The 27,599-nt window shown below is 35.2% G+C and overlaps 1 protein-coding gene across 5 annotated transcripts in view; it reads right to left on the bottom strand.

Annotated features, from left to right (window-relative positions):
* The window catches only part of Lrrc69 (leucine rich repeat containing 69), a 121,442-nt gene that overhangs the window by 57,194 nt on the left and 36,649 nt on the right, over nucleotides 1-27,599 (bottom strand). For all 5 annotated transcript variants that reach the window (XM_074068821.1, XM_074068823.1, XM_074068825.1 and 2 more), the window contains one exon: nucleotides 1,122-1,223. In XM_074068821.1, coding sequence (XP_073924922.1) covers nucleotides 1,122-1,223 — 102 coding nt within the window. The remainder of the gene's footprint in view (nucleotides 1-1,121; nucleotides 1,224-27,599) is intronic.

The following is a 27,599-nucleotide window of genomic DNA, read 5'->3' as shown; positions in this document are numbered from 1 at the left end:
TTGGAAGGCTGAGATTGTGAAAATCACAGTTTGAGGTCAGCCTGGGCAAATACTTTACAAGACTGCATCTCAAAAATAATCAAAGTGAAACAGACTGGAGGTGTGGTCAAGCAGTATAGTGCTTGCTTTACAAGTGCAAAGCCACAAGTTCAAACTCCAGTCCCACCAACAAAAAACATAAAACAACAACAACAAAACATACTCTGCATGTATAGGAAGGTCTAGAAGAATGAATGTCAAAAAGAAGAGTGGTTATATCTCTGAATTTTAGATTTTGAGAATTTTTATAAATTTTCATTGGCTTCCCCCCACCAATTTCTCTAAATAAGCTTGTATTACTTTCATGGTAAGAAGATTTCTTTAAATCAGTATATCATAATTAATTTTCATTTTTTTTCTTGTTCATCTGTATTATCTAGTTTTCATGATAAACATGTAATATTTATCAATGTTATTTTAAAGTAACAAACTAAACAAACTAAACCATTGAACAAGGTTGGTGATTTCCTGCAGCCAGGAAACTTGAACCCTAAATAATTCTTCAAAGTCTTATGACAATCTTACATGTTCAGCTCAGATCCCAAATGAATCTGAGAAGTCCAAATTCATGATGGACAGTTATACTCAAATATGGGAGGATCTGCAGTCTTTAACCTGTCTATTAGGAGAGGAATCCTATAAAATGCATTCTTATTCCTTCTCTTAATATCATCAACTTTTATTCTCCTAACATGAACATGAGTTCTGGATCACATTCATTAATTCACTAGGAAAAGAGACAAATGAAAAGGAGATTGAAGAGGTAAAGAGCCAAGAAGAACAAATCAAATGCATCTTTAATTAATACTAAAAAAATACTTTAAAGGCTAAAGTGAAAAAGAAGTTGCTCTTTTTCTTTTCACCCAACACCATTTTTCTGTCTTTAGTCACTTTGGAAATCAAATAGATTTCACTGGATTCTGTAAGCAAGTCGAAAAATTATATGTAGGGTCCACATTGTCAACAAACTAGGGTTACCTTAAACATTTTCTGTCTTGGCAAGAATGGTTTAAAAGAAAAACCTTTAAAATTTACACCATATCATTAGTTTGAAGACTTATGTTTATGAGCTAAACCTTCACCTGGAGACTCCAGACATCGTCCTGTTGTGAAGCAGTAATTGGCTGCTTCAGAAAGAGTGGATTTCCTTCACAGTAGAACTCCCGCAGCTTCATATCCTGAAACTTGCCAAACAAAATAAGATCTTTATTGTAGGTTTCACCTACAAAGCTACATCTTCAATGAAATTAGACTAAAATAACTTTGTTTAGGATGTATATATTGTATTAGTATTTTAAGCACAGAAATACTCTAGTTGTTGAAGCATGACCACAGAGGTTACTGGCCACATCCCCCATACCAAACAACTAAGAAAGATTGTTTAGGGTCACAGAATAATCAGTGATACAATAAGGTTTAATAAATCATATGCTGGGAACATTTGGTAAGTATTGTATTTGTTTCAAAACCAAGAACAACAAAAAATATTCTAAAATACACCATACTACAAATTTTAAAGTTTGACTCATTATCCATTTACGGTCAATGAGAAGACAAGAAAAACATAAGAAAATTAAAACACTCTCCTTATAACCTGTTGTGCACAAAGAAAATGAAAACAGGATGGGGTGTAGCTCAGTGACAGTGCTGACCTAGAATGTGTGAGGACCTGGGATTGATCTTCAGCAACACAAATGAAAACAAAAGAAAACAGAAAATCATAGGAAAATGTGCAGATCACAAGGATATTTAATCTTTTGCAAAGAAAATCCAAATCTTATCAGAGTCTATCACTTCAATAGAAAAATAAGAAATTCATTTATATTGATATTATGTCTTACTCTCAAGAACCTATGTGACGTTAAAGGTTAAGCTAATTTAGAGAATTACTTCTTTATGACTAAATCTCAGCTGTAAAACTGAAGAACCTATATTCAGTGGTATGCTGATAAATCAGTTCTCTGGAGGAAGGAGAAGAGAAAGGAAAGGAAGAGAAGGGAGGTGAAGGGAAGGGGAGGCTCTGATTAGTGGTATGTGTTGATTTTGTGACGTAAATACTCCTACCACAGCTACTCAAGTCACTTAATGAAGAATTGGAAAGATGCGCAAAATCGACTCTTATGAGGCAGAATGAGCTGACTCCTTCACACCACAGCATTTCCCAAAATTTATGAGAGAACTGGAAATTTCCATGATTTCAGCCCAGAATTTGAAAGATGGAATGCACTCAACAAATTAAACATAATTGACATAAAATGTCTTTCCAGGGCATCATGTCATTAGGTTTCAAAAGTTATAGCAAAGTTTGCAACATAGACAAGACTTTTGAATAAAATACAGAGCTCAAGTCCTCTTTGCTATGACATTTAGTCCTGGCCTCACAACAGATAATCTGACTTTCTCAATTCAGTTTCCTATGTTATCTGTCTCATGGGAACTACCTACAGAGTTAAATCCAATGGCAACCATAAGTCAGTGCTGGATGTTCTGAAATAAAGAGGGGCACTTCTTGTGCTTAATGTTTTACTAATAAGTATCATTCCATGATTTGATCCTAAATCTACAGTCCTTTAAAAAAAAAAGATTCAGGCATGACATCTTGGTCTGTGTAAATACCATTAACATATTTAAATATCATTTCAAATTTGACTAGAGTTTAAAAGGTCATGCATTTCTCTTTAGGGTCATGTTTCTCTTACTTCAGGTCCTGTCACTATCCTTTAATCAAACATGGTAAAGAGTTTCCAGCTTGCTAACCAAGTACACATCTTAATGGAAAGAAAATCTAACAGCATGTGACTTGTAGCAGATAAGCTTCAATAACCTAAAGTCATCAATCTTTTGATATCCACTGAATATTCCTCTGAGCAACCTCTTTCAGACCCTCTTACTTTATACACTACTGGGTTTCCTGCCAGTCTAGCTTCTTAAGAGAACATTTCTTACTAATATAAACATTTTAAAAATAAGAGAGAAAGAACATTCTCTGCCACCATGGTCACTCCACTAGTAAAATCATCTACCTTCTCCCATGATAATAATATATTGCTAGGACTTTTCAGAATCTCAGTGCATGCCTATTCAAGCAAGCAGAGTTCAATCTCTATTGAGAAAATTTTGTGCCCCGTCCTATACTCAACCTGGGTTTGCATACGCTTCTGGTTGTCACAACTGATAGAAGGAATGCTAATGCCATGCAGTTGGTAAAGGTCCGGGATGCTGCCAAACGCTCTACAGGACACAGGACCCAGCAACAAGGGATTAGCAAACCAATAATGTCAATAATGCTGAAGTTGCAAAATCTGATTTAAAGGCACAAGAGTATAAAAATGTCACTAGCCCATCTGTTCCAAAACAGAGATTGTCAGCTGGAAGGCTCAGATGAGAGTTTATATTTTTAAGGTAGGAATATGGAGAAGGTAAGCACCAATATAGAGAGATTAATATAGAGGATAAAGAAGGAACAATTAAAAGATATGACCAGGTTAAGAACACTGAATGATCTTTGAATATTGCCTTTTTTTTTTTTTTACTTATGTTCTCTATGGCCAGAGGAAAGTAAGGGTAAAAGCATACAAGAATAGGTTTGAAAGCATAACATTGGGTGGCTGAAAGAGTCGGACACGATCCTGTTAACTCTGTCTTTGAAATAGAGAGTAAGACCATCTGCCAGTTGAGTTTTGAGACAAAGTGTCAATGTGAAAGGAGGCAGAAAGAAAGTGGTGAAGGTTTGGAACCTGCTACAGGTTTTAGTAGAGGAAAATAAAGATATGCAAAAACACAACACAGAATTGCTGAGAGTGCCACTGAAATATACACATTAGAGGTGGCCCTTGCCTGCAAAACTGAGCACTTTACTTACGCACTCAACATCCCAGATCCAACATTAAGAATCTGTGAAAAGGTTATGCCAGAAAGCAAGGGAAAGAGCATGCTCTATATATTAAAAAGTAAAGGATAGGTCTGGTCTTTCATGGTCTGGACTGGATAGAAAAATTAAAACAATACAATGTTCTATTTGATTACAAGTAAAAGAAGTAGAGGGACATGAAATCTCAATGGCGTAAGTGAAAAGATATGAATAGAATGAGAAAGCTTGAACCCAGGAGGAAAACAGCAGGAACCAGTGGTCAAATTGCTATACTGGACTTTAGGTCTCCAAATTTAGATCAGGGGAAGATGAAGTCATGATTTAGACATCCGTGGACGTAGTTTGGGGAAGTAAAGATTGGAGAAGCTCATTAAAATCAAGGATTCAAGGAGCTTTGAGGCTAAGATGTTTGTATAAACCTCCTCCCTGAGTAATGGTCTCAAATCTTTGGACATATCTAGGTAGAAGTCCCACAAACATCTGAAATTCCAACATTCTAAAACTTAACACAAATTTCTCAAACTTTGCTTTTTCCTTTTCTTCATCAAATCTCTCATACTCTCCTGTCAATTGAGCCTTCTTAAAATTTTGAAATCTACTCTTTTGTTCTAGCCCCTCCTCATCATCTTTGCATAATCTCCTACTCCTTGCTCCAGCCACTCCCCACCTCAGCTTTGATGGAGGCTTTCTCTTACATGAATGATTACAATAGCAATCTGGGCTCAGTGCAAACTTTTCCTCCCTGAGCTGTCTTTTAAAATGAAAATGATCTCATTTTAAATTCAACTTTGCTTAAAACTTTTCATGGCTCCCTTTTGCCTACAGGATAAATTCAAAAGTCTTAATATGTCATACTTGGCTCTCCTCAGCCTACTTCTCATACATATAGCCTGCTAAACCCCACCAATAATGGAGCATTTGGAGATCTCACAACAGACCTGGATTTTATTAGTCATGTTATGCCCTTTCACTCACCCCAAACCTGTATCATCACTTTAGAGCTAAAATACTATCCTCCAAGTTTCTCCATTCTCTTCCAAATGTTTCCTTGTCTCCTCATTGAGCCCTCTGTATAAATTAATCACACTTCCTATAAAGAGCTAGGAATAATCATTGTTGAAAGGTCTATCTTTATCTACCAGGCTTGGTAACTTTAAGAATCATGTCTTATGTGACTACATAATGCAAGCTCTAAATTCAGTACCAAGTACACAACTGATGCTCAATAAATAATTGATGGAAAAAATGGTCATTTATTCATCTCAGAAACTTCAGCTGCATACATTTCTCCCCGGCATTCAAGATTTGCAAAGGCCTTCTTCTCTACGCCTGGTATATTGATAGACTGTTCCTATAAAGCCCCATGTCTCTGTAACATATGTATGTTCAGCGAGTCCTTCCGTTTTTTCAGACTACTCTAAAGTCATGAGGAAGGCCAAAAGGGAGAAAGTTTAGAAAGAGAATTTTTAATGTAAACAGAGGGAAAGGAGTCTAAGACTTCACATGGACTCAAAAATAGAATAGATATAAGTAAGCTATGCCAAATCACCATGCATTCTTGCAGACCATCTCAAAACTCATGGGATTACCCCTTGGTGAGAACTGGGATTTCTAAATAGGCTGATAGTTGAATTGCAAGAAGATTTAAGTATGGGAACTATATATATATATATATTTAAGAAGCAATTCTAAAAGAGGAATATAAATAAATTTGTGGCCAATTGGAAATTAAAGACACCGAATGATAAACTTGGTATCTAATCAGAGTTGTGGAATGATTAGGCTGATGACATCATTTGAACATAAGAAAACCAAAAATCTGTACTGGGAAGCCCTCTCTCACAAACCCTATATGAGTAGAAAGGAGGATGGACAGAAAGCTAGTTAGTAATAATTCTTCAGTATCTGCCAAATGATTATCCAAGAGAAGATCCTCAGAGAGAGTTGAAGAATGGAGGCTAAGAGAAAAGCCCGGTGGGAGAAAACTAGACTCCTAGGCCGCAGATGGAGATAGAGAGAGAGAGACACAGAGATCTTCCTCCTTCTGGCTAGGAAGCAGCAGCTGAAGGCTTCCAAGTCCAGGCCATGTCTTCAGTACCCTGTTCTTGAACCTGCAGGGATACTGTCTCCAGCAACCATTTCAAGCTCTCCAACTAAACATCAATATAGAAAGAACTGATCTGGAAGGGCTGCTTTGTACCACCTCAAAGTCTCCATCTCATACTTGATTCAGAACCTTTGAACTACATGAGAACTATTAGTTTGAAGGGCCTTCTTTTCCATTCTATCCTGTATGTGCTGCTCCCAACAGTGTGATCTCTTTGTACCTTAAGTCAGATTATGTCACATCCCTTCTCAAAACAATCTGGGGGTTTCTCATCTCGCTCAAAGTGAAATGCAAATTACTCATCCTGGTTTTCGGGGCTCTATTAGGATTTGGACCCTATACCATCTCTTTGTCCTCATCTCCTAGTACTTATTCTATCTCTACTTTTTCCCAAGCATTCTCTTCTTTGGAGCATTTGCAGTTCCCTCTTCTTGGAGCACCTTGGTCTCAGATTTGTCAATACTTTTAAAGTCAGAATGGAATGAAATATGGACTGTTGTGGCAAGGGGAAGTGCTTTTGACCCAAATGCTCAGTACCAGACAAGGTTTCATTAATCTGCAAAAGCAACAGAGGTCTTCTCATACTTATGAAATATGTATCTTAGCCAAGGAAAATTACTCAAGACATATATCAGCTGAAAGAAAGTAACAAAATATGAGAATTATTTGGTTCTGTCAAAATTCAAAGAATAAACCTTAGAACCCTCACTGACCTATTGCAAACAAGATTAGAGAAATCTCTCTTTAGAGACAAATTAGAAATGTCAAAATCCTGAAGGTTATCCTTACTCTGAACAATTCTTCTAGGAAGTTATCTGAAAGAAATACTTGGAATGGGAATATTTATGCATAAAATTTATCTCTTAGAATTATTTTTTTTATTTTAAAGCCTTTTTCTATATTGACAATTATATGGAAAGTATGTTAGAGACCTGAATCCTCTGGCCCACTGCCTTTCATTCCATATCTTGAAAACCTAATCCTGGTCATCCCTGCCATCAGGTTTCTTTCCCTCTGCACCCAACCAACAACATGCTTTTTTGCACAGTTGTACCTCAGGGCAGACAAGATTCTCCACAAATTCATCAGCACCAACTTGCAGTGTGCCCTCAATAGCCACATGCAAGTCTACTGTAGCCAACATGCTCTCCTAGCAACATGTTCCTTGGTGACTCACAATTTTTTTGCCCAGACATGAAATGTGTTTTCCCTGGAGCCTGCACATTCTCTTTTTGCATTATTCTCTACACCCATGACTATCTCTGTAGCAGTGACTCTGGTTCCATACCCTACAGTCACCTGTACTCAAAATCTTCAGGTGAAGACCTTAAACACACATCAAACTCATCATTGAGTCCAAAATTAAACCCAGAATTTGCCTTTCTAGTTTTGGTCTTTTTCTAGTGCTTTCTATCTCAGCCCATGGAAAGCTTACTCATCCAGATTTACCAGTTACATATCTGTTGAGTATGTTCAGGTCTTTCCATATCTACTGCTCCCACCTCAGCCTAAATTACGATCATTTCTTACTTGGCTTCAGCAAAAGTCTATCAGAGTTCAACCCCACATACTCCCTGGCCTCCTTCTAATAATTCTGCTGCACTGCAGAGGGAATGATTTTTACTAAATACATATCTTATTTTGTAGCTCCCTTCCTAAAATATTTTGAGATTTCTATCGTCCTTAAAATAAAGATGAAAACCTTAGCACACCCTGCATACTTTACCATGACCTCCTCCTACCCAATCTGTATTCCAGTGCACTGAATTTCTTCCTGTCCCTGCACATCCACATTCCCTCAAACCCCACAGCCTTTCCCCATGTTGTTCACTCTGTCTGAAAGGCGTCTTTCCTAATTGTCATTTATTCCTCAGATCTCAGTTTGTGTCACTTCCTCTAGGAAGCCTTCTGCAAGCTGATTAGTCAGTCTCTGGTTGTCTCTCATACATCCATGCCCCTGTCTTTTAGTGTGTTGATTTCAGTTTGTAATTTGTAATTATACATTTATGATGTTAATTATTTGGTTAATATCTATTTCACAACACCACCATATCTCTAAGAGAGACAAGAATCCCTTGGTAGTTTCCTCATCATTATATCTCCAATTCCCATTGCAGGGCTTAGCATAAAGTATAAAATGTATAGATTTAGGAAGATGGACTTGGGAACCAAATTTCCTTGTTTGAATTCCATCTCCACATTTACTAGGTGTGAGAACTTAAGGCACATTACTGAACCTTTTTAAGTAAAATGGTAATCGTAAGTATAGGCTCCTTATATGGTTAGCATGATTATTAAATAATATAATCTATGTAAAGTACTTAAAACAATTCCTGATAGAATAAGTAGTTATAATTATAATAACAGGTAGTCAACAATCAACTTTATTAATTTTAAAACATACTATTTTATTTTTAATAACAATTTCTAGATTATGTATCACATACTCCTAAAAAGTTATTCAAATTTTAAGTTAATAAAATTAATATTATTTACTAAAGATCTGGAATGACAACAATTTTTATGATATAATATTCAGTAAACAGTATGCAAGATCGCTTTTAAAAGATACTTTTAAAAGGCATCTCATAAATATTAAAACATAGGAATGTGTTGAAATACTAATAATTGACACAGTGAGCAATTGTTATACTTTTTTATTTTATTGAATTTTCCAAATTTTTCTACAGAAAATGATTTTATAACCAAAAGAAATATTGAAAGATCCTTTCTTTAAGTAAGCCAAAAATGAGCCTCCTGATACAGAAAAGAATTTTCCGTATTAAGATCAATGCTGATAGTCTCAATTTTTTTCACCTCATGAAAAAGGCCATTATTGTTCTTTTCCCATCTTCAAGTTAGTACTTAAGAGTAAAACAAAATCCTCATTTGGGGCCTCCACTGACTTTTTTTAAAGTTTAAACTCTGCCTGTGACAGCTCAGTTACAGTCTCTGAACCTCCCTTATTTTAAACAGTATTCCTTTCTCATAAGGACCATCATTACCAATTTAACATGTATCTGGCTCCATCAACTGCTTATTTCTCCTACTGATATTCCTAAAACACTCCTCTTCTTCTTTTTTTATTTGTTTATTTATTTTTTTGTTCATTTATTCACATGTGCATACATTGCTTGGGTCATTTCTCCACCCTGCCCCCATCCGCCACCCTTCTCCCCTCTTCCCCTCAGTTTCAGGCAGGTCCCGTTCTGCCTTTATCACTGATTTTGTTGAAGAAAAGACATATGCATAATAAGAAAGGCAAAGCGTTTTTGCTAGTTGAGTTAAGGATAGCTATACAGAAAGATTCCTACTATTGCTTTCATGTACCCATGTGTTACAACCCATGTTGATTCAACTCTAACTGATGTTTACATTGGTTCCTGATCCCCTGCTCATGACAACCTTCCATTTTAAGGTTTCTGTATTAGTTCCTCTGGGACACTCCTCTTCATATTTACTCTGCCTTATCTAAACTCTGCAATGTTCTCTTCATACTTAACTGATAAAGTCTTGCCAGTTTGTTTGAATAGATCTTGACTTTTTAGCCACTTAATAATATCTTAGTTATACTTGCTATACATTATCTCTTTCTGTGTAATTATTCTGACCTACATAACTAAAGCAATGTATCCATCTTATCACATGCATGTCAGTTCCACGTGTGGCTGCATCCCTGATATCTAAATACAAGACTATAATGAAAATTCTCTTTATCTGTATTTCAGGAAAGTGGATGACTCAATAGCTTCCTTTTACCCACTAAGTAATTCATAGGGGACTAAAGGGGAAACTCATCCTACTCTGCCTTGCCTTGGTTTCATTATACATTTGCAGTCCATTTTTCATGCCTAAGTCAGTTCATAATTGAATAAGTAGTAATTCTTTAGCGATACAATTATTTTCTCTTTGAAAACTATTTTATTCCTAAATGATGCATATAAAGAATTTACAGAAATTCTTGTTTCAGATGTTTACTGTAAAATAATCATAAAAATAAAATAAAATAATCATAAATCACTATTCTTAAATCATAACTCATTTAGTTCAGCATTGGTACCTGAATCACTACAAAAATGTCTCAAATAGTCATATTTAGCTATTATACAATAAATAATTCAAACAATAACCCCTTTGCACAATTTCAATGAGTTTGGAATTGAGCAACAAACTAACTGGTTTCATAGCCTTTTCCTCAGATCTATTTTATTTTTCTTTCCATTGCACTTCCACTTTTTATACAATCATTCTTAGAATATTATTGCTGTTTTCCTCTCAGTTATTTTTTTCGTCTCATTCTTCACCCACTACCATATTCCATTATCAATCTCTTTGGCCTCCTTATGATCATCTAAAACACTGTAACACAAAACACCACCAGGCTGTGGATATTCTTGTCCTATGCCAGACTCTCATTCCTTAACTCTTGTTAAGGAACCTCTACCTTTGTTTTCTCTTCCTTCAGCTTTAGCATATTTTCTGAAGTTGTGCCGTAAGTGTACAAAGCTAGAGAAATATCACAGAACACATTCTGTGCTGTTAGTGCCTTACTATAATTTTAAGATATGTCCAATTATTTTGTACTCCTACTTTAAGAAATAGGTCCTACACTTTCCCACACCCTTTGTGCTCTGGACTTCATGATTCACTTCTAATGAATAAAATAAAAGCAATGTGTAAAATAACAGCGAGTAAATTATAAAAGATATTTAATTCTTGCTTGTTTTCTCTTGGCTTTGAATACTTACCCCAGTGGAAGCCAACCACCATGACCTGAGGATATTTAGGCAGCCCACCTGGTAGGAAACTAAGGCTTTCTGCCAAAAGCCATGTTGAGTGCACTATTTTGAAAACATATCCTTCAATTGCAGTCAACCTTCTGATGACTGAAATCCCAGGTGACAACTTGATTGCAACTCATGAAAGACCCAAATCCAGAAACACACAGGTAAAATAAAACTCTCAGCTTCCTAATCCTCAGAACCTGGGTGAAGTAATCAAAGCTAAATTAATCAAGTTTAGCAATCAAGGTAAATTTTGTAGCAATTTGCTGCACAGAAATAGGTAATTAATATTGATAGCTACTATTTTACTAAAGCAAATCCACAAGAATATTGATAAATCCCAGCCAGAGTACTGAGAACAGGACTCTATGCTAAAAAAAAAAAAAAAAAAAGAAAATGGAAAGTAGAATGAAGTTGGAGACTAATTCCAGCCTTCAAAAACTTACCACTTTATTGAACTCAAATAACCTTAAAGATCAACAACTGCACTTAACACACTGCATTGCAATGTGCCAATTTACATTTTAATGTTATTATTTAGATGATGAGATCACATGGTGTTCCAACCCCTTCATAACAACCATTTCTTATTCTTTCTTGTAACTTCTGATCTAGCAGAAGTTTAATGCAAAAATGTTTTCCAATAAATGCTTGGTTGTTCACGCCAAAAAATAATATTTATTTATAGAAGAGTGAAAAGATGAAAGCAGATCACAATAAGTACATGTACGGAAAGGATGTTTGCTATACAAATGACAGAATAGGAAAAAGTCTGGCTTCATCATATTTCTTTTGGGATATTTGAACCATGAAATATGGAAATAATTTTCTATATAGCTCTGGAAGCTGAAATATAATAGCTCTTATATCAGAGTATGGAGTCTACAGTGGGCTATATGTTGAGGCTATTAGGGAATGGAAAGAAGGTATAAGCAGTGGACGCATTTGTTATATGGCTACATATACCAATAGTGTAACAAATGTCATGATATCTCCTGTTGAAATCCCTATGAGTCTTCTTACTCCTCCCCATATAAATTTAATTCAATTCCATTTATATAGCAAACAAAGAACCAAAAGAAATCATGCACACCAATTTTATCATGTGATAAAACTCTTTCCCCACCCACAGTAAATAGAAAAGTCTCTCCAATGTCTTGGAAACCCACTCCAAATAGTCTTAATGGGCACTTTCTTGTGAATTCTCTTTTGAAAAATGTAAAAATCTACTTCTCCGTTCCCTCAACCTAGCAAAGACTTTTTTTCATTCCTTACTAATTTACTCTTTAGAGAAAGCTTACTTTTCAGGTTTTAAAAGCCAATTATACAATTAGTAACTCTCCACTTGAGAGGGAAGCCATATATATGAGAAACTCTTTAATTCATATTTCTAAAATTCCTAGATACGGTTACAGAGAAAAGCAGGAAGGAGCAGTAACCAAACTCTATAAAGGATGCTTTCTTCAAGGAATGCCAAAGAAACAAACGTTCTCAACCTCTGCCCTGTGATAGCCTATAATTTAAACTGGAGAATTCCATCTTAAGATTTATTCAGACTGGGCAACAATTCAGAGCAGTGAACAAGAAGAAAAGTATTCAAAGATTTTGTGAGAGCTGTTTCTGGTTTGAAAACTAATTGTGGAATCTCTGTTCTTCCATTTTTCTTATCCTGACAGGAAATTAAAACTTGAGTAGCCAGAATCATGATGGGAAGTGCAGAAAAAAATATCAGTTGGTAGCTTTTAACTTGGTTTCCATCCACACAAGTTCCAATGTGGTTTTTTAAAAAAGCCTCTCAAAGGCATAGCATGTTTAATCTTAGTCTGCTTTTGTTCTGTTTTATTCAAAGTAGATATCAATATTTCAAAGGATCCCTGAATGCTTTTCTTCACATACATTATGTTAATGATATCTTAAAATACCAAAGCAATAAGGCAAAAAACTCTATGTTTAATAGTAGACTAGAAAAAGTCCTGAGCTTAAAACTGGGATTAGGTTCAGATCCATTTCTTCAACACAACCTTTTTGTACATTTCACTTAAGCTATCTGAGCCTATTCCTCTCTGTAAGTAGAATTAATAATATCTATCTCATTGAATTATTAAGATTGAATTAAGGATGCTTAAAGATTGGGTAAACAATAAAGCAGTCTAGAAAAATAAGGGAAAATACCAACCTTAGTCTATTGTATAAAGTATTCACATCATATTCCTTGTGTTCTCTCAACAGAACAGTCTTATTAGAATCAGCCTTTTTTTACCTTCATTTTAAAATTTACTCTTATGAACTGAATTTTTGTATCCATTTCTTTCCAAATTTAGTATATCAAAATTTAATCCCTAATATCTTAGGCATTGGAAAGTGATTAAGTCATAAGGGCTCTGTACTCATAAGCAGGATTAGTGCTCTTATACAAGAGTGTCAGCGGAGCTTATTCACCCTTTTGCCATGTAAGAACACTGCTATATGTACCATCTTTGAAACAAAGGGGAAGCTCTCACCAGATACCAAATCTGCTGGTGCCTTGATCTTGTACATCTCAAATTTATAAATAATTTCTGATGTGTATAAATCATCCAGTGTAAGGTATTTTGTAATAGCATCCTGAACAGACTGATTATTGCTTTGCTTAATTAATCTCTACAAGACAAGAGTAAAGACAATTTCATACACTGCAAGTGTATTAATAAATAGATACAAGTATTTCTGGTTTCAAGATAATAAGACTAAGCACATTTAGTAGTCTCCCTCACCCATGACGAGTTCTAGAAATGATAAGAGGATAACTTTAAAAATAGTAAATAAATATCCACTTAAATACAAGAAGAGAAATTCTCACAGGAACAGAAACCATATGTGGACATATCAAGTGAAGAAGGAGAGTATCAACCAAAATGAAGATGGAATCCCAGAGAAGAATTCCTACCAAAAAACAATAATAATAATTGAGGGAATTCAATATACACAGGCAACAGAGGCCTTGAGAAGAAACTCAAGGACAGCAGACAGAGGGATTGCGTACCTCTCAGGAGCAGGCAGCACTGTGGATTCAAGGGCCCATACTTTACCATACAACCATACTCCACCTCCCACCACTCAACTCTCTTCCCCTGAACTCCACACATCTGGACTTGGTAGCAGCCATGCTTTGAACAGAGAGTCGCCAGGCCCTAAGTGACTGGCAACATCAGGAAGGATCAGAATGCACCATAGCTGCAAGCATTTCTCTATTCTCACTAACCTGGGAGTCAGAATTTTGTACTCGCCTACAAAGTGAACTGTAAAAACAACTGTCAATCTTTTAGGGAATCTCCAAATTTTAAAATAAGCTGAAATTTTAAAAATGAATCAGTACCAACACCATTAGACACAATAAGAGAATTTATACCAGAGGAAATAGAGCTCCTAGGACAATAATATAAAATTATTAGCATAATTACTATTTTCAGAGGGTTGGATGAAATGCTACATAAATAAAGTAAGAAAAGGTAATAAAAAAAGAACCAATTAGAAAACTTAGAAATTGATTCTGTAAGATTTATGAAGCAAAATCTAGCAACATTTCTAAAATGGGAAAGTATACATACTTTTTTTATTCAGCAAGAAATGTTTCCTAGGAATTACTAATGGTGTATTCAGAGATCAGTTGCACTGGGATTCATGGAAACAGTTTTATTGTGGTAAGAAGTCCGAAAAATCCAACCTGTCCAAAAATGGGTGACTATTTAACTATATACATACATCAGTTCTCTCTACATATTAAAATAGCTAAGTACAATAATACTTTAGAGCACAGGAAAATGTTTACAATAAAAATTAAAGTCATGCTAGAAAACATGTATGTATGAACAATACAGCAACACACATGATACTATTAACAACACTTGAACATGTATGGTTAAAAAACCTACATGTGCATGTTATGCATGCATTCATACTCAGATACATATTTCTAACGGATAGAATAGTAACGAACTTTATTAAACCATGTGGTTTATGGCATGAATCCAGTCCTGGCGTTGGCTAGATTATAAATAATTTTGTTTTTCTTTTTCACTTGTCTGTATTTTGTAATTAGTACATAGTGGGGAAAAGGTTGTCTTTTCAGGGATAATTAAATTCATATCACTGTGATTCTGATTACTAATATGTCAACTTTCAGAAGGAGATTTGAGAAACACAGCAATGGAGTATAGATTCCTCTTATACTTGGTGAAAAGACTAAAAACACAACCTCCCAAAGTAGATAAAATTTTCCCAGGGCTAAAAATATTGCAAGAGTTTTAAGAAAGCTATACCAACATTTGTGCTAACTCTAAGCACAAATGTTCTGATTTTCTCAGAAGTTTGAAAAGTTTCCCACATATCTGACCCATGATGTAAAAAATGTATGAAATAGTTTTTCAAGAACTGTGCTGGTTCTGGGCATTTTAATGAAGGGGTGATGAAATTACAACAAAACTGAAAATTTGTTTATAGAAAAAGTTAACAAAAATCTTAAATATTACAATGACTTATGGCCCTCCAAAGTTCAATCTTGTCTGACAATGTAAACATATATACAGAATATCTCTGATATTAAATTTTCCTAGGTGGTAGAAGGAGTTATTAGGTTTAAAATATTTAAAAAGACTTGGGGTTGGGGAGAGGAATGCCTAATGAAATTCTGCTTTAGCTTTTGGAGTATAAAACCCAAATTCTATTTTGCATACAACCTCTCTTTTGGTTAGTTTGCAGAGAACCTCAGCACTGACTACTTTTTAAACACACACACACACACACACACATTTCCTTAAGGGAACTCTATTGATCAACTCCTCAATAGCCAGCTTTTCTATTGAAATTTCTACACTAAACTGATGATATTGTAGATAATGGTAGGTTTTTTTCTAAGCATTGAATTGCATCCTCTTTTTAAATATAACCACATAAAGCTTGAAGGGTGCACTGACAGCTATGAACTTCGTCAGCCCCAAGATTTTACACTGACAATTTGCTTGATTTTTTATTTGACTCTGGAATCATCCAGAGAACAGGAGCTCAAAAAATATGTAACTATTCTTAATTACTTGAGTCCTTTATAATACTAAATAACTTCTTTGAACATGGTTTCTTAAATTTTGCCAAGTGTTACACATGACTTGACTCATTTAAATGTCATTGCTCTTTCTATAATGTTCTTTTTCTCTTTTTTGGCCTGGCTTGGTATATAATTTCCAAAAAAACACACGGAGTGTTATTTATCTCACATAACACCTCTTCTGTCCAGAAGTAGTGTGGCCATGCAATGCTGTTGCCAGGGACTCAGCCTTCCATGCCTCATGCTTAGTTGTTGTTTTTGTAATTGTCACCGTGCAATACTGAATGGCTGCTGATTTTCAACCAAGTCCAGGCAACAAAGAAATAACAAGAAATGATAGAGAAAGTCTGCCCAATTTTATTGGGAAAACAAAGTTTCATAGAAATTCCATCCAAAAGATTTCCACTTATTTTTCTCTGGCCAGACTATACACATGACCATTCACAATAGAAGTATTTCAGGGGATGAGGGTTAGAGATGTGGACTTTAACCAGCTACCTAAAGTACCTGACACATTTGTTCTGCAAGTGTAAGGCCCTGAGTTCAAACCTCAGTACTGCCAAAAATAAAAAAGAATACACAAATTAAAACAGGGACTGTTTGGAGACAGGAACCAGTGGGAGGGGTAGAGTGAAAAAAAGAGGGGAAGGGAGTTGAAAAAGACTGAAGTACTTTATATGCACTATGAAAATAGAATAGTGAAACCCATGACAATTGTTTAAAAGGGGAGGGGGTGGTGACTCACGTCTGTAATCCCAGCTACTTGGGAGGTAGAGATCAGAAGAATTGCAGTTTGAGGTCAGCTTTGGACAAAAGCAAGACCTTACCAGAAAAATAACTAAAGCAAAAAAGGGCTGGACAGTTGGCTCAAGTAGCAGAGCATCTGTCTAGCAAGTATGAGGTCCTGAGTTCAAACCCAGTACCACCAAAACAGAGTGAGAAAAAAGAAAAGGAGGAGATAAGAAAGAGGAACAAAGGGAGTGAATTTGATCAAAGTGCATATTATATTCATGTACATGCATGAAACCCCTTTGTACAATCAATATACACTAAAAATGTATAATGAATAAATGGATTAATGAATAGGAGACTGAATTTAGAGAATGTGAAGATCTCCACCCAAAGTCATACAGCTAATACGGGCAAAGCTAATATTTTAAGAATTTCTGATACCAAAGAAGAGCTTAGTATCTCTCAAAATCCTACCCTAGATCCTCCCTATCTCCATCAATGGGGCCAAAGTTACAGCCACAGGTGTACTGACTGGTACTAACTCAGGAAAACCATGTCCAACCACCAATTCTCAACTCAACATTCAGCAGTATTAGATTGGTAGCTGAAATAGGCCACGGTGAGTCTATTTACACCATGGAAATAAGCAGATGCTACTAATAAGGGTTTCCCCCATATACGAGCACCTCCACCTGAGGGAACAGGTGAAACAGGTTGTGAAACATTTAAGAACACTCTGCTGCATTTTTCCTATGTCACTTCCTTGTCTGGATTCATGCAGGAAGCACTCACATGAGGTGAGCTTGGTGCTCTCCTCTTGCGTTCTCCACTCTCAAAATCACAATTGAACAAGTATCACAGCCCAAAGGGAGTGGGGCAAAATATTAACTAAAAATTATGACTATTTTACAAACAAATACGGCAGAATTATGGAGGGGGTGTAGGTGGGGAAAGAGAAGAGAATTCATTACCAGCTCTGTGCCTAAAAAATGAATAGGGACAGACATTTATTTAAAGGTAGCCCTTGGTTGGCAGTCCTGAGTTTGCTCCATGGAGAGCAAGGTAATGCTAGCATGAATCTACTCACTGTTCCCTGGGGGACAATCAGTGGAAATTGTATTCTAAAATGTGGAATACTTGAATGAAAATTGTGTGCATTTTAAAATATTTTCATAAAGTAGCTTCTAATCTAATATTTAGCACAAATTATGATTGCTTTGTTGATGTTGCTTACAGAAGATATCTTTGATTCAAGAACATAAATTATAATTTCTCTTCCTGTCATAAAGTTTTAAAAATATTATATTAATTAGATTTCCAACAATACTCTTCAGGTATTTATAAATTATGGTTTGTCATTTTATTTTCCAACCCCTTTCACATATTCATTCTCTCACAGTCTGGATCAGATTGCTCCAGAAAGGTGTAGGAAGAATATAATATAATTATATTTAAGCACAACCCATCTAAGGCCTTGTCATCATGGGGGCAGTCCCACACTGCTGTAATAGCATGTGTGGGGTAGAGGAATATGCTCATGCTTTGGTGGCAATAGGGGAAGTTAGGATTTAGGACTAACATATAAAGTATTTGGTATGTTTCTAGTGATTTGTATTTATCACCTCAGTTAATCCTAATGGCAGTCAGCATCATTTATATTATTATCCCATTTTTTTAGATAAAGGAAGTGAAGTTTAAGGGCCTTAGAACACTTGCCCACAGTCACACAACTAGAAATTCATATGTAGCCCATGAAAGTTCATGAGTATTCTATTATGTAATACAGCATCCACAAAGAGAGCTCACTCTTCATGAGCTTCTCTCCATCTATGCCAGAGAACAACTCACTAACATAATCTGGACTTACCAGCTTTCCCTGGAAAGGCTAATTGGTAAAGCCACCATGAAAATCCTGTCTTCTATGACCAACTCAGAGATCTCTTTCAATTGGCTGTTATCTACAGGAGTCATAAGAAGTCAACACAAATGTCAGAACCAGGAAGTCAACATGAATGTCAAACCACATTTTTCTGGTCCAGGCTCTGACTGTCTCCTGCTTGCACCAACACTTTTTCTTCCATTAGCAAAAAAAAAAAAAAAAACCAATATTCAATAATACATAAAAATGGAAAACTCATTAACTACATATGTTTATTAGAGTTATTTTTGTGGTTTGGTGCAGTTTTCATTCTTGTGACAGAAGTGCTCATAGAAAAATGTCATAGGCCCAAATAAGTGCCTAAACACCTGGAAAAAACTTGATACCAAAGGATTCAATAGACTAGCATCAATTCCCTACTTACAAGCATAAGAAAGGAAAAGTGAGCCCAATGTTACTATTCTGAAACACACAACTATGCTATCAAAAGCCTCACAGTCTCTCCACAACAAGCAGCTTCCTCAATGTCACCTTGCTGTCTTCCACTCTGTGTTGGTGCCAAGAAATGTACTACACAGCTTCTCTATGCCTTCTACTAACCCAGTGTCTTCGGTTTGGAATTATTTCCTTAACGTGCAGTTTTGCTCTCTCTGGAAGGCATCCTCCTCAAAAACCACATCTGCACTGTTTCTCACATTCCCTTTTTATCCTGGGTACAGGACCACAAGCAACAGACTCTACACATGGTGCCTGGAAATACGCTCTAACTCTAGGGTCCTTTCTTTGTCTCCATAGTTGACATATGCTGTCAGTTGTTCCTCCCGACTATCAGGCACAAAATGTCCACGTGTAAATGAACTTTTTAATAGTCTAAAAGAACATATTTCTGTGACTCATGACTTCTATTTTCTAAAGTGTGCTAGAACATTTAGGAGTTAAGAAAGTATGTATCAAGAGGATGAAGGCTCAGAAATCAATCCTTTCTCTGGGTAGTTCAACGCAGCCATGGCTTTCACAACAATTAAAAGAACATGTAGGGCTGAGCACAGCAGCCCATACCTGTAATCCCATCACTTGGGAGGCTAAGGCAGGAGAATTACAAGTTTGAGTTCAGCTTAGATTGTATAGTAAGACCCTATAACAAAAGAAAAAAAAAGAACATGCAATCTTGACAAACAATGGAGAATTGTAAATGATAATCAAGTATTTATATAAGTTTATATACTTGTTTATGCAGATGTATGATAAACAGGTATTTATTTAGATTGCTATTAGTAATTAAGACTATTTTGACATTGATGTGACTTAGCTTTGAATTCTACTATAAAATGTTGGGCAAAATACTTCAATCTCTCTCAAAGTGTTAATGTAATCTCTTCCCCTATCTAAAAAAAAAAAAAAGGGAATAGTAATGATACCTAAAGGAAAGCTGCTCTGGCTCTGACAAAAATGAATAGTAACTATTTTTCTGGGCCTAGTTCACTGACACTTCTGAGTAGTTGTCTTCTTGACACAGAAGTAAAATTCTCCCCCCTCACTGTGTTCTAGAATATTCAGCCCTTATTGTCACTAATCACTGTACTTATCTTACTGCTATGCTTCTTCCTCCACTACTGTGCGATTTTCAGCATGTGGGCGCATCAGGTAAAGCTAGAGAAAGCTAACATTTATAAAGTACCAGGCAGTTTCCTATAAATGTATTTGATCCACACCTCATAAAAATGAGAAAATTGATCCCCTTGTCTGCTAAGAACAAATCAAATATTTTGAAATAACCTAAAATTTAATATAGGCAGCTTTAGGAGTCTCTTGAGTTACCTTCTCAGCCAGGAGTTGGGTTTTTATTTTTAGTTTGGTTCATATTTTTAATATATATGTTTCAAGAAACTGAGGTGGTTTATAATAGAAGATATATAAATTGTGGTCAATACAATTAGAAATCAAAATATAGAAAAAGGTGATGATCCTAAAACTATAATTTCTTAATGTTTTCTGAACCTCCTAGCAGTTAAATCAAAAAGAATATTAAAGAGCTTATATAATTATAATTGTACGATAAAATTTAAAAGGAAATATAACTATAATGTAATATAGTTACCAAAGAAAGTTTTAACTTAGAATGATCTTGGAAGACTGAAGAACGCAGAATTCTCTGAAGGACAAATGGGACAGGAAAGCAACATACAAACAAGAATAGGGTCAAGATGTAAAAGTTCTCACATTAAGATCAGAAAGAATTCCTGATGCCCTCCCAATACTGTGACTTGTGGATATAAGATTTTTTAAAAATAGGGAAATTGGACAATAACTATAATCAATGACTATGATTCATTCATTCTTCACTGAACAAATGTGTACCATTTGTCCAGTAGTATTCTACATATAAGACTATAGTAATGAATAATCAGACAAATACTCTCTTCCCATGGGAATTTGCATTTCACTGGTGGTAAAGGAATGGAGGGTGGATACAAACAATAAGCAAGTAAACAAATAAGAAAACATGCATTCATAATGGTGGTAAGTGCCATAAAGAACATTTAGAAACTGACACCATAGAGTGATAACTATTTTGATTGCATGGTCAGGAAAGGTTATTCTGAGAAGCTGATACCTGAACTGAAACCAAAAGATACAAAAAATCCAGGCATGGGAAGATGAGGGAGGAAACTATTTCTTCAAAAAGGAAGAAAATAAGAAGACCACCATACATTTATCAGAGAGCCAGACTAAGACATATATATCAGCGAGACAATGGTTTAACTGAGAGTTTTGCTACTTTGAATTTTGATACTTTTTTTAGAGAGTCATAGAAATGATCACAGCTGAATGTTCATTAAGGAAAAGAAGAAGAAACACAGTGGTTGTTGAGAAGTTAAATGGGTTTTTCAGAATGAAGCACTCCAATTTTCTTAATGTCTTAATGAAACCTATCAAAAACTTCCAATTCCAGAAAGGGAAGACAAGGAAATTCAAATGTACCTTCCAATGAAAACAAGTAACAAATATATCATTAAAATCTTCATAAAAATCAACCTAGTCTTAAAAGACCATCAGGTATAATCAAGACAGGATCTAGGTGCAGGTTTGAGACCAAACTCTTTTTTCACCCAGAAATTAGGGTAAATTTAAAAATTATCCTGCTCCACACAGATAGAGGTCCAGCTTCAAAATATCTAGGTGATCCTGAAGCATTGAAACGGGACTAAATTGGTTCCATGTAATGAATGACTCCATTAAATGAAAATTACCATATGTTTTCCCATGAAAAGAAGCAAACAAAATATCTCTAGAAATTTACCTCATCTGAGACTTCATTTTCAAAATAATTTTTCAAATACAATATCCAAGATAACCAAGTATATAAGAATAAAAGATGGAGCACTGGTTGAATAGTGTTTCTCTGAATAAACCTGCACTAACAATCAATAACTAAAACACACGCCATATGTACCCAAAATGTGCTCTCCAATACTGCCTTCATCAGACTTAAGACATTAAAACTATCACACTTAACATGTTTTGCAAATAAAAACCAAATTTAAAATTTTCAGAAGATAGCTGAAAAATGTAAAAGGTAATATAGATTTGAAAAAGAACAAACCAGAAACTGTACACTGAATAAAACTGAAATAAATAACCTTAATGAATGGATTTAACAATAGACACAGCTGAAATGTAAATTACTAAATTGTAAAATATATCAGTAGAATACATGTAGAATGAAACACAAAGAGACAATGGAAGAAAGGAAAAAGTAAGAACAAAGAAGATGTTGTAAAAAAGTGTAACGTAGGAAATTAGAGTCATAGAAGAAGGACAGAGCAAAAGCATTTCTGGAAAGGACAAGGACAAAGAATTTTTTAACAAAAATGATGAAAGATGTTGATCCACATATTTTAAAAGCCCAATAGATTCCAGGCAGGAAAAATAAAATGAAATTTACATTTACAGACAACATAATTGAAATAAATTAACAGACAGGGGAAAACAATTTTAAAGTTTCCAGGAAAAAAAAAAAAAAAAGGAACAACCTTTCCATGTGTTGAGCTGGTACCAAGACAAACAGCAGACCTCTCAGCAGCAAGAACAGAAGCTAGAAAACAATAGAATGAAACTTTGAATATGGTGAACTATAATATTGTTAATTTAGAATCCAGCACCCAGTAAAAATTGTTCTTCAAGAACCAATTTATAATTTAAATCATATAAAAACTGGGACAATGATCTACAGGTAAGCAGACTCATTGCAAAGGAAAGATTAAAGAGTGCATTTTGAGATGAAGACAAATATAAGAATCCAAAAAGGAAGATCAGAGATACAGGAAAAAATGAACAACAATGGAAACAATAAACCTAAAAATAAATCTAAGTGAATGCCATCTGTGTAAATTAAAAATAAATTTTTTAAATACCAAAAAGTTATAACACAGAGAAACAAATATTTAAGAATGGGCGTTAATAAACAGATTTAAAGTTTTGTATTGTCTAGGACAAGGACCTAAGTGGGAATTAATCATCATAAAGCAGAAAAGATTATTTTTACTTTTTCAGGGTAGTTAATTAAAAATAGTAAAATCATAAAAAATATCATTGCAAATATTTCAAAAATAGGATCATAAAAATATCCAATCACTCCAAGAAGGCAAGAAAAGAGAAAAAGGAGCACAGAACAAGTAGAACAACTTAGAAAGACAGATGAGATATTGATTTAACTCAAAATAAATCAGCAATTATGTTAAATTAAGATAAGCTAAATGCTACAACTTAAAGATTATCATACTGGATTTTTAAAAATGAAGTCATATGCTATTTTTTTTTATAAAAGATACATCTAAAAGACAGACTATCAAAAGATTGAAAGTAAAGAGATGAAAATAGGTCTATTATGCAAACATGAGCCAAAATAAAGCTCATATACTCATATGAATATCAGAAGAATTATGCTTTAAAGCCAAAAGTATTATTAGCAATAATTCAAAATACAGGAGCAATGGAGCCAGGCATCAGAATTTAAACAATTGCCACTGCTTATTGATATGAACTCTAAAATCTGTTTGATAATTGTATATCTTATAAGAATTAGAACCTGGAAAACAGAAAGGAATAAATAACAAATCCCAAAACCAGGGTTTCTAAACTTCAGCACTGATATTTCAGGCTCGACAACACTTTGTTATGCATGACTGTCCTATGTCTTACAAAATATTTAGCAGAATCTCTGGTCTCTACCCTCTGGATCTCAGCAGTATCATTCTTCAGTCTGAGCAACCAAAACTATCTTCAGCAAGTATTTTTTGGATGCCTCCTCTGTGCTAGGCTCTCTTTCAGATGATTGTAATATGTCAGTGAAAACAGATGAGAATACTTGCCATCGTCAAGCTTACTTGAGGAGGTGCATGGGGAGATATAGAGCGAACTCATCATCTAAATGAAGATCAACAGTTGGTGGAATGACTCAAGCGGCAGAGTACCTGCCAAGCAGGCCTTGAGACCCTGAGTTCAAACTCCACTCCCTTCAAAAAAAAATAATAACCTTAAACAGGCTGAATGAAAGCCATATTACTGGATTTCAATCACAACCTTTCTTTTTGTTTTTCATTTCCTGTACTGAGACTCAAACCCAGGGCCTCATGCGTGCTAGGCCAGCACTCTACCACTGAGCTACACCCCCAGCCCCAGAGCCTCTCTTTATAATATTTCTCATTTTTTAATGGGTTTGCTCTTTGAAAAATACTGACACTGACTTTTATATCATTTGAACTATACTTTAATGACAAGGCAAAAAAAAGCTCTGACTCTGGTCTTATGGGCAGATAACCTCTGTCTTCATCTCTCAACCAGTGAGGGTGTTACTTAAATTTTGTAGATAAGCAAGCCATCCTTTTTATCTCCTTAATCAAGTCACCACAACCTGGCTAGCAGACCAAAATTTCCAAATGTTTAACAATAGTCATATCATGTGAAACAGGATCTTTCTGCAGCATTTAAGTTTTATAAGAATCTATCACCAGTCTGTATTTAATTCCAATAAGATCATATAGAAGAGGAAACTCAGAACCCAGATTATTTAATTTAGATAAGCAAAGAAAAACACTCCCTAACTTAATTGGGCACTCAATTTTTAAACCAGAGCTTTAACAAAATCATTATTGTATCCAGAGTAATACTTTCTGAATTTTCTCTATGCTTTTCATTGCAAAAAGTCTATCTCATGAAACTTTAGAATTAGAATAGTAAAAGAAGCAATAACATAATCCAACACTCTCCTCTTCACCCGCCCCTAAATAAGAAACAGCAGAAATCATGATCTCATTCTCATAAAAGTAGTGACAGGGAAAGCATTTAGTCAAGTTTTGGAACTCACTAATTCTATATTAGCTAAGCTTACATCACTTACATAAAACCACAAAGCCCAAAGGGAGTTTCCATTAGGAAAGTATTGGCCTGTGTCCCATGTTTTAAAGGTCACTGAATGTTGTTTTAAATGTATGTCTCCTAATAAACTAAGCCACTGAAGGCAGCACTGACAACTGAAGAAAAATACACTACTTTCAAATCAAGGTCAAATTTTAGATCTACACCTACTGGGATTCGAGGATAGTATATACTTTTCCTTAATATTCAACAAAAACAGAAAATAAGCTATCAATATGTGAACAAAAACCAAATGGAACAAATGGATCCCTAATGCTGCTATTCAAAATAGGCAGAATAGCAGTGGGGTAAAATAGGCAATGGGAATTTCTCATGGCTCTTAGAACAAAATGGACACTCAGTCTAAATCACTGCATTATGGGGATATTTGGGAGATATTCTTGACCACGACTTTGTGGACATTTTCTTGTGTATCATTTTTATTTTTAAAGTTTTTTCTAACCATCTTGCAAAAAGGCCTTTTAAAGTTTCCATAGACATTTTGATACAAGACAAACATCACAATTTCACTTTCCCAAGGCATTTCTTTCCCATAATTGTATTGTGTTTTCTAGACTATTCAAAGACAGTTTTGATCATGGACATGTTGAAGTTTATAATAGCCATTCTCCAAGTGTTCAGTTTCACACAATATTTCTCCTAATCCACAACTAAATGGGCTCCCTAGGAATGCATGTATGCACATGTGCATACTTGTGTATAACTGCTTATAAATGGAAATTACTGTGATAGAGGAAGATGAGCTCATTTGGAAACGGAGAGTCATTAAAAAATAAGATGGCTTTCTTCACTTGATTTTGGATTAAGCACTAAAAGTAAAAGGCATTGAAGGCATTTGTGAAATATTCAGGCTTTATGAGTTACAGGAGAATCACACAGAGATCACAGCAAACCAGAGCCTATACCATATTAGATGTCAGGCCAGAATCTGTTGTCAAGGACACCATAGCAAGATTCTTCAGACTGAAGTGCATCAAAATCAGTCAGTGTTGGCTATGAATAGAGAAGTCACAGTAAACTAAAATATCCAAGGAAAGAAGGGACATTAGGATAAGTAGTAGGTGATAAGCTGATTAAAGGGTCTAAGGAAAATGGAGTTTACTGACAATTTAGTGATGAAGTGTCCTATTTTCAGAGAAAGACAGTCTGGCAATCAGAAATCAACTGAGGAAAGAGAAAGAGGAAAGGGGAAGGAAGGAAGGAAGGCAGGGAGGAAGGGAGGAAGGGAGGGAGGGAGAGGGAGGATGGATAGAATAGAATCAAAGGTGAAAATCCTGACAAAGAATGACTCTTTCAGACAGATTGTTTGTTGTTCTGTTTTATTGTGTAACTAAGGTAGGCCAGAAGAAGACAAGTGGATCTGCAGAGAAAAATAATGTGGAACAACTCTTCAGGCAAAGAGCTATGGAGAGCAGGAAACAGTGTGCTCTGAGATTGTACTGCCCTTCTACACCCTTGGGTACAGACCAGTGGTCATCCTGAGAGTCATGAGTTAGAAACACTCAAGTGATCATACGGTTTTGAAGACCTGCAGATAAATCCCTGAATTTAGGATGGATTGAATGGCAGATAACTTAAATCCATCCTAAAAATGAAAAGAAAATGGAACTGGGGATGTGGCCCAGTGGTAGAACGCTTGCTTAGCAGGCATTAGCCCCTGGGTTCAATCCCCAACACTACAAAAAATAATAAATATACATCATGTGCCAAGACACTACTGAAGGCTTTATATATTATAATCATCTAATCATTCACTCATTCTATTTTTGCTGATCACCAACTGTGTGTCAGGCACTTTCCCAACAATGTCATGATACAAGTGTTATTAACATCCCCAATGAACAGAGGAAAAAGGTGAAACAGAGCAATTGAGTCATGTGCTCAAGATCACAAAACTGGTAAATTATTCAACTAGAAATAATATTTGTCTGGGGACAGTGGATTCAAATATTCTCTTTACTCTTCAAATGATTTGTTTCTGGGAAAGTTGTTATATATTTGTTTTCCTTCTGTGTTTCTCATACTGTAAAAGAGGAAAATGCTTTCACTATCCTCAAATTTAATTTACAATAACACTAAAGACTTCTTGACGGATAAAGGGGTTACTGATGAAACGGAATGGGTGCTATAACTATTATCCCCCATAAGTAGCCCAAGCATAATTTTCCTCATGACAATGTCATTGCATGAGGCTTTTCTTCCTTGTATTTTTTTTTATAAAAACACTGTGTCTGAAAAACTTGGAATATACAAATACTTAAGATTTTTAACTCTGACAGAGTCTGTTTGTGGAAGCTACAGATTCAAATGAACATTAACATCATGATTTGAAATTGAAAGAAAGCAGCAACTGTGGAAGTGTAGCACTGGCTTAGATTTACGTCATTTTAAGTGTATTTTGTAGGTATCACCTCTCAGCAAGGCACTTTCTCCTAACTTGTCACATTGACCTGTGTCCATGTAAATGGCTCAGCTGAAACTGAATTTTATATTCAAACTGTAACCAGACAATGTAAGTGGGGAATGTTATAAAGACAAAATCATAATGATTAAAAATAGCATTGGGAAGATCTGGCCTGCCCAAAACCTCAAGCTGGCAAGGTGGCTCAAGCTAGTGAGTACCTGCCTAGCAAGCATGAAGCACTGAATTCAAATCCCAGTGCCATAAA

This window comes from Castor canadensis, chromosome 3 (genome assembly GCF_047511655.1).
Source record: "Castor canadensis chromosome 3, mCasCan1.hap1v2, whole genome shotgun sequence".
Taxonomy (NCBI): Eukaryota; Metazoa; Chordata; class Mammalia; order Rodentia; family Castoridae; genus Castor; species Castor canadensis.
Note: the sequence above shows the minus strand (reverse complement) of the source record. Positions and strands in the feature narration are given on the sequence as shown.